At 71.8% G+C, this 13,797-nt stretch overlaps 1 protein-coding gene across 1 annotated transcript in view; it reads left to right on the forward strand.

The window, feature by feature from the left end:
• ADGRB1 (adhesion G protein-coupled receptor B1) overlaps window positions 1-13,797 on the forward strand; it is a 65,991-nt gene that overhangs the window by 48,082 nt on the left and 4,112 nt on the right. The window contains 8 exon segments of the mRNA XM_036031473.1: window positions 1,057-1,159; window positions 1,873-2,023; window positions 2,431-2,500; window positions 2,956-3,022; window positions 4,810-4,895; window positions 9,446-9,617; window positions 11,342-11,437; window positions 13,096-13,135. Coding sequence (XP_035887366.1) covers window positions 1,057-1,159; window positions 1,873-2,023; window positions 2,431-2,500; window positions 2,956-3,022; window positions 4,810-4,895; window positions 9,446-9,617; window positions 11,342-11,437; window positions 13,096-13,135 — 785 coding nt within the window.

Here is a 13,797-nt window from a genome sequence, read left to right on the forward strand (position 1 = left end):
CTCGCCACCTGCCTGGGTCTCAGCTGCCCAGGCCGCTGGGGGAGCTGAGCGGGAACCGGGAGCAGAGGTGACAACCCCCCCCCCCCCGGTGTGTCCCCACTCTGTGATGTCAGCCCCCGCCCCAGGCACGGCCGCCGTCACCCCACCCCATCCCACGGAGGGAGAGAGCGAGGCACGGAGGGGCTGGGGCGGGCGCCCAGGGTCCCACAGACACCGCGGGCCCGGGCTCTGGGGCCCCCACTCCGAACCCCTCCACCTTCTTGTTTCCAGGTCAGGACCAGGCTGGGGGGACAGGGGGGCCGGGGGGGTGGGGTGCTGCGGGGGTGAAGACAGGAGTGGGCAGTAAGACCCCGAGAGAGAGCTCTGCGGCTCTGCCGGAGCGGGGGTGGGGCACAGCGGCAGGGAGAGGGTCTCGCGTGACGAGGAGAAGCCGTTTTAAGGATGAGTCACCCCAGCAGGAGAGGGCGGCTGTGCCTGGAGGTTCCCCAGGGCTCTCCCTGGCGCCTGACTGCACTGGAGCTCGGTGCCTGGTGCGGCAGGCGTGGCGGGGGAGGCGGCGATGGTGAGGGGGGTGGTGGTGGTGGTGGTGCTGGTGATGGTGATGGAGGTGGTGGTGGTGGTGTGATGGTGGTGGTGGTGGTGGTGGTGGTGGTGTGATGGTGGTGATGGTGGTGATGATGGTGGTGGTGATGGTGGTGATGGTGATGGTGGTGGTGATGGTGGTGGTGGTGGTGATGGTGGTGGTGGTGGTGATGGTGGTGGTGGTGGTGGTGGTGGTGGTGGTGGTGGTGTGATGGTGGTGGTGGTGGTGATGGTGGTGGTGTGATGGTGGTGGTGGTGGTTATGGTGATGGTGGTGATGGTGGTGGTGTGATGGTGGTGATGGTGGTGGTGTAATGGTGGTGGTTATGATGGTGGTGGTGGTGGTGGTGATGGTGGTGATGGCGGCGGCGGCAGTGTCTGTGGGAGGCGGCGACCCCTGCCCTCCGGGCGGCCGCAGAAGCCCGGGTCTCGTGCAGTGAGGCCCTGCCGGGCGCTGACCGCCCCGCCCCCGCAGGTACATCCGCTCCGAACGCTCCGTCATCCTCATCAACTTCTGCCTGTCCATCATCTCCTCCAATGCGCTCATCCTCGTCGGGCAGACCCAGACCCGCAACAAGGTACCGCCCTGGTCCCGCCCCGCCCTGCCCTGCCCGGCCCGGTGTGCCCAGGTGGGGTGGGCGAGGGTGGCGGGGACAACCCCAGCTGGGCCTGGACCCCGGGGTCCCTGGGGAGCTCAGGGAGCAGGGGACCAGAGCCACTTGCTGTCCTTCTCCTCCTCTGGCCACGGTGGCCACGCGGCTCAGGCCCAGGACGGGTGGGGGCTGGTGCTTGGCCAGGGTGGACACTGGGACTCGGGGTCCAGAGTGTCCAGCTGGAGGGGAGTTTTGTGATGAGCCAGCTTGAGCCCCCGCCCCAAGCCCGCTGCTGGGCACCAGTCCGAGCTGGTCCTTGCCTTGTCCTGTGGCCCTGGGGCCGACCTGCTTTCCCTGGGCCCTGAGGTCAGCACCTAGCGGACAGACTGGCTAGAGCAGAGCTCCGCAGGGGGCGTCCGGCCGGCGTTGGGTGTGTCTGTGAAGGGGTGGGCAGGGAGACGGGAGATGGGGTGGGAGGGGTGTCTGTCCCTGGCCATCTGTGGGCCAGGCCACCCGAGCACCCGCCGGGGGGCTTAGGTGTCCTCAGCCCGTCTCAGGGCCGTGGACCAGGTGACCCCTCGGTGGCTTCCTGCCCGGGGCTGGCCCTGGTCCCCGCCGCGGTCCCCGGGCCACTCACTCAGGGGGCTTCGAGGCCTGCACAGCCCCCCACCCCCGTGCCCGCCCGCCCGCCCGCCCAGGTCGTGTGCACGCTGGTGGCCGCCTTCCTGCACTTCTTCTTCCTGTCGTCCTTCTGCTGGGTGCTCACCGAGGCCTGGCAGTCCTACATGGCCGTGACCGGCCGCCTCCGTAACCGCCTCATCCGCAAGCGTTTCCTCTGCCTGGGCTGGGGTGAGTGCCCCCCGCCCCCCCCCCGGGGCCCCTGCTACCCCCCCCCCCGCCCCCCCCCCCGGGGCCCCTGCTCCCCCCTCCCCCGCCCCCCCCGGGGCCCCGTGCTCCCCCCCCGCCCCAGAGCTGCCAGATGAACTGTCCACGCCAGGTGGGACTGCACCTCAGGGAACGAAGAACGTCGCAGCGTAGCTGCTGTGTTCCGGTCAACATTCTGGGCACCCGTGTCCCGAAAGTATTCCCTCGCGCACCCGAAGTCAGAGGTCACAGGGCGTGCTGCGTGGCACCTGCCGATCCGGCCGCTCTGCCCCCGTTTCTGCACGCCCTCACCTGCCCCCGTCCCGGCCCCGCGCCCTCCACCAGACGCGTGGGCGGCGGGGGACCCACCCACCTCCCTGCGCCTTCCCTAGGGCTCCCCGCACTGGTCGTGGCCGTGTCTGTGGGGTTCACCAAGGCCCGAGGGTACAGCACCGTGAACTAGTGAGTCGGGGCGGCGCGTGGGGACGGGGTGGGGGCCTCCCAGCACCTCCAGGCCCTGCCCAGGGGAGCGAGGCGCTCGTGGCGAGTGAGAAGGGAGGAAGAGCCGAGCCAGACTGGGGCGCAGAAGCCCAGGTGTGCGGCCACGCCGCTGCGGCGGGCGGGCAGGCGGAGGGCCAGGCTCAGGCCCAGCCCGGCATCGGCCAGCCCCTGCTTTGGGGCGGCTCCTCCACCCATAAACTGGGGGTCACAGTGCCGCCCAGCCCCCCACCCCAGGGCTCTGAAGCCAGAGAATGAGAGTATGAGCATTGGGCTCCCGCCCTGGGGGCACACTTCTCCCGCGCTGGAAGCCTCCACCCCCCTCAGCGTCTCCCCTGCCCCCCAGCCTGTGGTGCCTGCCCCCCCATCACGGGGTGGGGCCCACAGCTGACCACTAACCAGCCTGTCTCCCTCCCTAGCTGCTGGCTGTCCCTGGAGGGGGGGCTGCTGTACGCCTTCGTGGGACCGGCCGCCGCCGTGGTGCTGGTACGGACCACGTGGTCCCGGGCTCGTGCCTGAGGCCACAAGTTCTGATCCCTGTCCCTGGGGCAGGGCGGGCGGTGTCCACGGTCCCCTGGCCTGCCTTGGGGGTGCAGGGGTGCAGAGGCGAGGCTGGGGCAGCTGCCTAGGGTTCCTTGGAGCAAAGCTTGCCTGGCTCTTGGGGACCAGCCCTGTGCCCGCCAGGCCTGCGCACGTTTGCCCAGCGAGGGGTCGGCGGTCGGGCGAGTGGTGCACCGGGGGAGGCCCAGGCCGGGAGCCTCAGAGCCGGGGCTGGGGCCGCGCTTCTCCCTGGGCCCCCTCCCTCGGCCCCCTCCCTCGGCCCTCAGTGTTCTCCCTGCCATCCCCGCGCCCTTTCGGTGAGGGGTGAGAGAGTGCCCAGTGGCACCACCGGGGTCATCGTCCCCAGGTCACGGGGGAGCTCGGGAGCCGGGCTCCAGCCCCTCGGTCCCTGGGAGGCGTGGGCAGGGCGGGGCTGCATGCCAGGCTGGTCAGCACAGCAGGTCAGCGGCCAGGGACCATTTCAGGGCGCGTGCCCCCCCCCCCCCCCCCCCCCCCCACCACCCCGGTGTGGGGTAGAGACAGGAACCTCGTCCCACCTGGTGGCTGTTCCCAGGATGCGTCTGGAGGGAGGGCTGGTCCTGACCCACTGCTGCGGGGCCTCGGCCCCGGGGCCCCTGGGCACGTGCGGATGTGCAAACGGAGGCTGAGCATAGAGCCTGCTGCGGGCAGGTGGCAGCCAGGGTCCTGCCCTCCCCTGGCCCTGCCGCGTGACAAAGGAGGTCGCCTGGGAAGGTCACCTCCGTGCTGTCGGGAGGCAGAGTCTTTGGTGACCGCGTCCCGGACCATGTGGACAGGACGGGGGGAGGCAGGCCTGAGCACCCGCTGACCCCGTGTGGGGTCAGCCCCCCTGGACCCCTGGGCCCAGGGACCCGGGCGTCCAAGCCGGAGGGACTGAGCCGGGGCCAAGCTGGGCGGGGTGGGAGTGGGGCGGGGGCTTCAGGGGGAGGATGGGGCCTTCAGGGGGAGGATGGGGGCCGGGCCCCCCCCACAGCAGCAGGAGCCCAGAGGAGAGGCCAGGCAGGAGCCCGAGGGGCGCCCTGGGGACTTGTCTCTGAGTCTCAGGTGGCAGCGGGGCAGCGGCCGGGAGACCCCCCCGCAGCACCAGGAGCCACTTCCCGGGCGGGGCCCACCCTGGCGCCCCTGGGTGCCCACCCGGCCGTGAAGGGCCCCCGGGCACAGAGCCAGGGAGGGGGTGCCTGGGTGGGAGTGAGCCCCCCATGGTGGGCCGGATTCAAGAGCCTTGGTGGGGTGCGGCTGGCCTGGAGGTCACTGAAGGTCGCTCCCAGGCTCTGAGCGGGGCAAGCAGAGTCAGCCCCACTCGGGGGAGGGCCAGGCTCACCCCGACCCCAGCCTGACCTCTGGACAAATGGAACCCCACCTCACGCACTGCGGCTGACCACGGTGAAGACGGCGGGCAGGCCCCTGGGCCGCCCACCCAACACAACCCACAGGACAAGACCCCCGTCGGCCCGTGAGCCCGCGCTGGGCGGCCCGGCCCTTCCTCATGTCCACCCCGCCCGACAGGGCTCCCGGGTCCTGGCGGAGCCTGTCCGGTGGGGGGGTCACGTGGGAGGCTTGAGCTTCGGTGCCCGCCCGGGCACAGGGGGCCTCGCCCGACAGCGGGGGCCATGAGTGCAGGGGCCGGGGGGCTGCAGACGGGGTCACGGCGGTGGGGCGGGGCGCCGGCACCCCACGCCCGCCTCTGCCCGCAGGTGAACATGGCCATCGGGATCCTGGTGTTCAACAAGCTGGTGTCCAAGGACGGCATCACGGACAAGAAGCTGAAGGAGCGCGCAGGGTAGGACCCGGGGCTCACCCCCCGCCCGCCCCCGCCCCCGCCCAGGCAGAGGGGCGAGGGGCCCCCACCAGCTCCTCCTCCATCGGGGGGGCCACAGTCCCTCCGTCTGGCCCGTGACAGGGCACACCTCCTGGGAGGTCCTCAGGGACCCCGCCGCTGCCGGTGCTCCCCTCCCTCCCCTCAGGGGCCCCCCCCCCCCCCCGGGAGCCTTCAGCTCGGGAGGAAGAAGCGGTGGATGGCCCAGGTGGCCTCCCGCCAGAGACCGTAGCCTGGCCAGGTAGCGCACGGCCCGGCCGGCGGTGGTTCCCAGGGGCTGGGCCGTGCCCAGCAGTGGGGGGAGGGGCCCACGTGGGAGCCTACTGCCCCTCAGCCTTGCGGGGGATGGGGGCCCCAGGACACAGGGGTGCCGGGTCACCGCCAGGCCAGCAGCGGGTTGGACCGGCCCCCTCTGCCCTGCCCCGGCCTTCCGAGCCCCCCTCACCTTGCCCGTACCCGCTCTGTCTGTCCCTCGGCCTGGCCCGTGTCTGCGTCGGGGTCCCCCACCTTGTGCCAGTCTTGCTCTGCCTGTCTGTCTCCCCTCCCCTCCCCTCCTGCCCCCCCCACCACGTGAGCCAAAGTTTCGGGAAACCGGCCCCTGGGGGCCCTGCTGGGGGGTCCTGGTCTTGGGCAGAAACCTGCTGGGGGGCGCCTGGGGCCCTGGAGTGCCTGCAATGGCTGGGCGCACGGCCTCGGGGGTGGCCGTTCCGGAGCTGGGTACCGGCCGGTGTGCGCGGGCCCATCCCCTCGCCTCTTGGGCGGCAGGAAGTCCAGTGGCTCGGGGCCTGCCCCCCCCTCCCGAGCAGGGCTTTGCCTGCCCGTGTCCTGCAGTCCCCCCCACCCCGAGGCAGGCTCTGTTGAGTCCCCACAGCACAGCTGAGCAGACTGAGGCTCACGCAGGTGGCAGGTGGCTCGGGGCCGGAGCCCGGCGAGGTGGTTCTGAGAGCCCTGCCTGGCCGACCGCTGACAACCGCTGCCTGCTTTCGGAGGCCCCTCCCGCCGTACCCCGGGGGCCCTGGCTCCAGAGCCCAGGCAGGAGACAGCTCACCCTGCACCCCCCACCCCCCTGGGCCACTCCTGTGCGCTCAGAGCCCACCACCCGGTCGCTCTCAGGTGGGGCCCTGGGTGGTCCGACCAGGCACGGGGGACCAGGAGAACGAGCTGTGGCCTCCACCGGAGGGCCTTGCGTCTTTGTGCGAATGTGGGTGGGCCGCTGCAGCCCTGCGCACCGGGCGGGAGCCGGCCCAGCCCTCCCGAGGCCCACTCTCCCCCACACCCCGTCCTTCCTGGCCGCCAGGACCTCATGCCCTGCCCCTCACATGGGGCCCTGCCCCTCTGTCTCTGTAGGGTCCCATCCCTCCCCCCTCCCGGGGCCTCATCTCCCCAAGGCCCCTTTCCCACATCCTCCAAACGTCGAGCCCGTCCCCCACTGGGGGACCCCGTCCCCACCCCAGCAGGCGCGGGCCGGACTGCGGTCCAGCCGCCCCCATCTGCCCCCTTGTTCCCTCTGAGAACCGAGTCTGTTCCAGCCTCTGTCGCCCTGGCAGTTGGCTGCCCTGGCCCCCCTCGGGCGCGCCCCCACACGGGGCGAGTGCGGAGCCCTCTCTGCGGCCACCGCCGCCTCCGAAGCCGCCAGTGACGCCGTGTGGGTGCCTCTCGGCGCCCGCCCACCTGTGCGCCGGTCGGCTGCTGCTGTCCTCTGAGTCATGAGTTTGGCTCGTTTGAAGCTTTTGCTGTCGTCCCGTCATCCCCCCTGCTCTCTCCTCGACCCCAGGCAGCCCCTGCTCGGCCCCTGCTCGGGCCCCGGCCCCTCCCCCACCATCACCCAGGGCCTCGGGGGCCAGAGGGAGCAGAGGGCAGGGAGCCCACCAGGCAGGTGGCTGGGGGCGTGCCGCAGCCTGGGCCAGCAGCGCCCCGCGTGTGCGTGTGAGCATGAGCGTGTGGGCACACGTGTGTTCCCATGTGTGTGCCTGTGCGTTGGCCGGTGTGTGACTGTGTGTGTGAGTGTGACAGGCAGGCAGGGCCAGGGTTCTCGTTCGGTGTCCCCGTGCCACCCAGGGCTGGCAGCATGTGAGCCTGGGTGGGCCTGGGTGGGCCGGGTCAGGCCCGGGCTGGGCTGGCTGAGCCTCTGTAGCACGGGGCGGGGGGGGGGGGGGGGGGCTGCCGGGAGGCCAGCCGGCAAACACGGTCACACTTGGGGGTGCACTGCCCTTGGGTGCAGGTGCTGTCCCGTTCCTGGTTCCCACGCCAGCCCCCACGGAGAACAGCACCTCTCCCTGGGGTGCAGGGCCTCGACCAAGAGCCCAGGGGCAGGCCCTGGGGGGGGCGGGTCACACCACTAGTCTAGTCGGAGGCAGTGGCCCCGCTCAGAGCCCCCGCCCCCTCCGAGGGGCACCTGACTTCCCCGAGGGGGCAGACGAGGGGACTGCCCATGGCCGGCCCCCCCCCCCGGCTCCCCCCCGCCCCGGGTCACAGCGGGGCCTGCGTGGGCTCCTCCTCGCGGCCTCTGCAGCGGCTGCAGGAGGGAGTCTCAGGTCCCCAGGCTCGGCCGTCTGCCAGCGCAGACGCTGGGGCCGTGCCTGCCAGGCCTCGGGCCGGGAGAGGAGATGACTCACGGAGGACGAGGACTCGGGTGGGGGTGGCACAGGCCCAGCCAGAGAAGGCCCACGTGGAGGTGAGGAGAGGGACCGCCAGGCCCCACCCGCCGTGATGGGGGGAACTGGGGTGAGAACTGGGCAGGGGCGAGGGACAGCCATCACGGGGTGGACGCAACACGCCTCTTCCCGGGGGGCCGGCTCCTCCGGGCTCTGAGCCAAGTGCGGGGGCGCAGCGGCCGGCGTGGGGACCGGGGGTGAGGCCAGTTGCTGGGTGAGGAGGGAAGCCCATGGGGGGGTCCGCCAGGAGCCCTCCCTGCCCGGCCAAACCCCCCCCTGTGCTGGCGGCCACCCGGGCCCTGCGCAGGGCAGGGTCCTTCCTGTTCGAGGGTGGCGCTGCTGCCTGCGGGGGCCGGGGGAGGGGCCTGCGGGAGACCCCAAGGTGTCTGGGGTGGGCGGGGAGGAGGGTGTCTGTGAGGTGCGGTTCTGGAGCCCCTGCTTTGCCTGGGGAGAAGGGGTGGCCCGGGAGACCCCTGGCTCTGGCCTAGACCCCCCCCCCCATGGGCGGCCGTGGAGCGGTCCCCGAGCTGGGGCGGGCCCTGGGATGGGGGGCAGGGCCTGGGATGGGGGGCAGGGCCAGGGCCTCTGTCCCGGAGGAGAAACCTGGGCCTGGGCTTGAGGACCCCCGTCTTAGCGACTGGTGGAGGGGAGGAGGGGGAGGAGGGGGAGAGGGAGGGAGAGGAGGCGGCCAAGGGGCCCGGGGAGGGTGGGGCCCAGGAGGGCGTGGGGCTGTTGCTCCGCCTTGGAGGTCGGAGGTGAGTACGTAGGGGCGGGCCTGTCCCGGCCTTGGCTCTCAGGTCCCCTGTAGGGCCTGGCCCCCAGGGCAGAGTGGGTGGTCTGGGGGAGTTCCTGCCCCTGGCCAGGGCTCCACAGGCTTGGGGGTCCTTGTCCTGGCTGGATCCCAGCCTGTGTCACCCCCGCCCTGGGTCCCCAGCTGCTTCCGGGCGGCCCTGCCCTGACCCTCTGCCCCACCGGCTCTGCTTCTGCCGTGAGGGAGGAGGGGCCAGTGGCCTGGGCAGCAACCCCTGGGAGCCCCTGCAGCCGCCACCCATCCCTGGGGGCAGAGCCCACCCTGGCTGGGTCCCGAGAGGTGCGATAGTGACCAAGATGGGCCGCGGGTCCTAAGCCCCCGAGGGTGCTCTCTCTGTGCCCACGACAGCCCTCCGAAATAGCCCGTGTTCCCCGCACAGTCCAGGGGACAGGCCCCCAGTGAGTGGGCGTGCGTGGAGCCCGCGATGTGCGGGGAGGGGCCCGGACCGCTGAGGGCAGTGACTGGGGTGGGCGGGCGTGCTCCTGGAAGACTGCCTGGAGGAGGCAGCCCTCCCCTGAGACAGGCAAAGAAGGGAACCACCAAGAGGAGGAGGAAGCGCTTGTCAGTCTCTGTTCCCGTCGGCCTGTGCCCTGGTCCCCTGCCCGCCTGGCTGTGTCTGTCCTGTCGCCTCCCCCCAGACCCTCTCCTCTCTGTCTGCCTCCCTCCCTCCCTGCCCCGTCCAGAGCCCAGAGGCCTGGCCACGCCCTCCACCCTGTGGCCATCCCGCCCTTCCGACCTTGGACCCCTGACTGTGGGCTTGGGGGCTGTGTGGGGCTCTGGGAGCTGGAACCCCGGGAGCTCCCTCTCCTCCCTGCAGCCTCCCAGACAGCCAGGACCTTGGGTGCCCCAGAGGGCCCCCTCCCTCGCTGGGGTGCAACCTCCCGAGTCCCCAGCTCCCCGAGGGGCCATCCCTGCTGCTGGTGGGACTCGGGCTGCTCGGGGAGGGGTGGAGCACCCCGGCAGAGGGGACACAGCCCAGGTGCGGGGGGTGGGGGAGCCGGGGCTGCGGGGGATGGGGCCGGGCAGCCCTGACGCGGCCCCGTCCGCAGGGCCTCGCTGTGGAGCTCCTGCGTGGTGCTGCCGCTGCTGGCGCTGACCTGGATGTCGGCCGTGCTCGCCGTCACCGACCGCCGCTCCGCCCTCTTCCAGATCCTCTTCGCCGTCTTCGACTCGCTGGAGGGCTTCGTCATAGTCATGGTGCACTGCATCCTGCGCAGAGAGGTGGGCGCCGCCGGGGCGCCTGCGGGGCACCCACCCACACGGCCCCGTGCCGCGTGCCGGCCCCAACAGGGTGCGGGGTGGGCCCACGGGAGCCACCGGAGAGGCGGCCGAGACCCCTGCTCTGGCGTGTCCGGACCTCTCCAGAGGGAGCCAGACGAGGCTCTCCCCCGGCTACCTCCGCTGCCACCTGCCAGGCAGCAGGGACTAGGGTGTCGTCCCCAGTCCCGGAGGGGCCCAGACGTCCGTGGACTTGGTGCTATGCTGGGGTCACTCGGAGAGCAGCGAGGCCAAGTGCAGGGTCACATGGGGGCCGCCGATGGGCAGGGCACGAGGTCCCAGTGCCAGGACACCCACGAGCCGTGGGGGCGGGAGTGGGCGGGTAGATTCCGTGTCCCCTGGAACCTTCTGGAACGCGGCAGAGGGATGAGGGGTGCGTGAAAGCCCACCGATCTGGAAGGACGCAGAGGACAGGAGAGGAGGCCGGGAGGCGGAGCGCAGCCCAGCGTGCAGCCCAGCCGGGGGCCAGGGCGGCAGGCTCACACCACGGGGGCCCAGGGAGCTCTGGAGTGGGGCCCCCTCAGGCCCCAGGGGAAGGCCGGAGTGGGGCTGCTGACTCTCCGTTAGTTTAGGGAGCAGCTTCAGCTCCCCCTGAGTGGGCAGCAGTGCCCCCACTGGGCCCCTGCCAGGAGCTGCCCCGTCCAGGGTGGACACACAGGCTGGGGCGTTCTGCTGCGGGTGTGGGTGCCGTCCTGAGAGCGTATCAGGAGAAAGACACGTGCTGACCGTGGTCACCCCACCGGCCAAGGACCGCCCCCCCCCCCCCCCGGCACCGGGCTCACACCTCCTGGGGAGGGGCTCTGGCCACGGGGAAAGGCGGGAGGGTGCGGACCCAAAGTTTCCGCCACCAAAGGGGCCCCCACCGCGAAGGACCTGAGGACAGCCTGCCACCGCAAGGCCTCAGGCCCTGCCGTGGGCCCCGGAGACGACCCAGGGGAAGGACGTGTCACAATGTCCTGGGAAGCGCCCGCGGGGGCCACGTGCCGGCCCCCGATCGGCTCATACCTGTGGCCTCGTGACCCCCCCTCCTGCAGACGGCAGCCGCCTCTGGGCTCTGGCCAGGTGCTGAGCCAGGCACTGAGGCCGTGCTCTGGCCCCCGGCGGCCCGGCTGCCGTGCAACAGCGACCACGGACAGCAGAAAGGGGCCTCCGGGGGCAGAAAGCGCTCGTGGGGATTGCGCACGGGCACGCGCGGACCGAGGCCGTGGCCCACCCACCGACCCAGGAGGGGGCGGATGCAGGAGGGGAATCTGGAAGGGCCACCTGGCTGCCGCCTTCTGAAGAGCCCCTGGCCCTAGTGGGTGACCTCCCCGGGGACGGCATGTGTGGCTGGTCCTCACACGGACCCGTGGGTGGCCCCACCCAGGACACTTGGGCATTGCCCGAGCCAGTGAGGGCCAGGCCCTCGGCAGGTCGGGACAGCCTGGGGAGTGGAGGCCGTGGTGGCAGAGGGCAGGCGGGGCACCAGGTGACCCTCCCCGGCCCGAGAAGGGCCTGTGGCTCCCGCCCGGGGACCCAGAGCTCCGCGTTGCAGGGTCCTCGCCGTGAGGGCGGAGACTCTGCGATGAGCTGCTGGGCCTCCCTGCCCCCAGCCCCACACCCGCTCCACAGCCAGGGCCGCCCCCACGGGCAGGGGTGTCACTGGCCGCCTGTGCTCCACCCCCCAGGTCCAGGACGCCGTGAAGTGCCGAGTGGTGGACCGCCAGGAGGAGGGCAACGGGGACTCGGGGGGCTCCTTCCAGAACGGCCACGCCCAGCTCATGGTAGGGCTCGGGGCGGGGCGCAGGCTGCCTCCGCGCCCCGGGGCCCCGGGGCCCCGTCACGAGGAGCCCGGAGCCCGGTCTGAGGGGGGAGACTGAGGCTCCCCGGGGCCACTCCCCTGGTCCGGGGTTTGGGGGATGGGCGGGCAGAGTGGATGAGAGCCTGGGTGGGGCTGGCACAGCAGCAGCAGCGTCCTGGGTCGGACACCACCCCGGTGTCCCCGTCCTTGCCTCGCCTCCTGTCCTCTCCGGCTCCCCCTCAGCCCGCAGCCCCAGGTGCCCCGCCTGCAAACCCCGCCCACCCGCCCCTGCCGCTTGCCCCAGGCCTGCGCCGAGAGGCCACCTTCCCCAGGCAGCCCTCCCTGATTGCCCAGTGCCTGCTCCAGCGCAGGCAGTGCCGCAGGGACTCCTCCGCACTGACCTTCTGAGGCCGCTGCCCGCCGGGTGCCCCTGGCGTGCAGTGAGCCAGCAGGTGGCAGGCACCCAGTGGGTCTTCCGGGTGCCTCGCCACGCCACAGTGGTCCATGGGGTCCCAGGCAGGGGCTGGGCAGATGCCGGCGACAGCCTGGGACGGGCTGCTGCCGTTCTTTGGGGCCAGGGGGGCCCGAGGTGGAGGAGGCCAGGTCCCGGCCCCCTGACACTGCTCCTGGCCTGACCTCCGACCTCAGGCTCTGCAGCCTTCCTGCTAAAGGCACCTCCAGGTTTGAGATGCAGGGCCCGGCCGTTCCCTGGGGCCAGCCACCCCAGAGGAGGCCACACACGGACCCAGCATGGCCCAGCCGGGTCCCCGGCTCCTGGCAGGCCGGAGCGGGTGCTGCATGCGGCAGAGACCACGGCCACAGCTTGTGGTTCCGCCTGGGCCCTGGACATCCGTGTTGCCACCCTGCTCTGCCTCCCTGGCTGGCCGGCCTCCCCGCCCTCACCCCCCAGGCTGTCTCAAGGGCTGAAGGGGCAACGTGGAGCAGGTCCCCACGCCCCGCTGCTCGGCAGGCGGTGGCCTGGGCAGCAGGGGGCTCCCGTGTGGGGCCTCTATGCCCCCGTGGGGGGATGGGAGGGCCCACAGAGGGGCTCTTAACTGGAGGCCCCGGGAAAGGGGGCCGGGGAGCAAGGACAGGAGTGAGCTGCGGTGGGACCGGCTTCCCACTTCCCAGCTGACCCACGAGTGCCCTGGAGAGAGAACGTGCTCACGTGTGCACGCACATGCATGCATCTGCACACACGCAAGTGGTGCAAAGGCCTGCACACGTGTGCATGCAAGTGCATGCACATGCAAATGCGCACAGGCTCCTGCATGTGTGCACACGCTCATGCATACACACGTGTGATGCACACAGAGACAGGCATGTGCACGATGCACGTATGTGCATGTGTGCAATGCACATGTGTGCTCATGTGCACACGGGTGTGCGTGCATGCACGGGCAAGAGCATGGAAGGCATGGCCGCCCTTGAGCTCGCTTCGTGCGAACACGTCAGCACACGGGCACCTCCGAATGTGTGGAGTGCGCACACGCACCAGACAGGCGTGGCCCCTCGCCCCTCCCAGGCATGGCCGCAGCCCCGGCGTGGCCCTTCCCCAGCGGCCTCAGGCACCTCGGCGTGCGGGCAGCACCCGGCCCCGCCCCCGCCAAGGGCCTCACCGCGCCCGTCTCTGTCTTGCAGACGGACTTCGAGAAGGATGTGGACCTGGCCTGTAGATCAGGTGAGCGCCTGCCAGGTGAGAGCGACGGCGGCCCTCGCCCGGGCGCACTTGCTTTTTCTCTTTTCTTTGTACATCTGTCTGGTCATGTCTGTCCTCATCTGACCCCTGCCTCCCACAGCCCACCCTGGCGAGGAGCCACTGCCCTGAGAGCCCTGAGCAGGGAGACGGCAGGGGGGAGGGGTGGGGGAGGGGGCGGGGGGCCTCCCAGCCCAGCCACGCCCCTGGGGCTGCGGGCAGGGTCCCTGGTGCCCGGGACACCTGTGCTGGTGGCGTCCGCAGCCTGCACCGGACCTCCTAGGGCCCTGCCTGCCCCACCCTGCCCCCGCTGTGCCTCCACCCTCCACACCCACGGACGCTGCCCGTCTTCAGCCTCCCCCCGCCCCTGCCTTCCCCCGTCACCCACCCCGTCTGCCCTCCCTCGGGGTGTCCCGTGTTCTGTGTTGCCCCCATCCCCCCGTGGTCAGTCCGACAGTCGAGGAGAACGAGGCGGATTCTCAATGGGGGGGGGGGGCACAGCAGTGGGAGCGGGAGGAGAGCAGGTGGAAGGACACAGTCCTGAGCGGGAGGAAGCAAGGGCAGGAAGGGGATTAATTGCCCAATGAAGGAAGCTCCTCCCGGGCCATCGTTCTGTGAGCTGAGGGTCTGGGGAAGTGACAGGCAGC

Source organism: Phyllostomus discolor, chromosome 7, assembly GCF_004126475.2.
Source record: "Phyllostomus discolor isolate MPI-MPIP mPhyDis1 chromosome 7, mPhyDis1.pri.v3, whole genome shotgun sequence".
In the NCBI taxonomy this organism is placed as follows: domain Eukaryota; kingdom Metazoa; phylum Chordata; class Mammalia; order Chiroptera; family Phyllostomidae; genus Phyllostomus; species Phyllostomus discolor.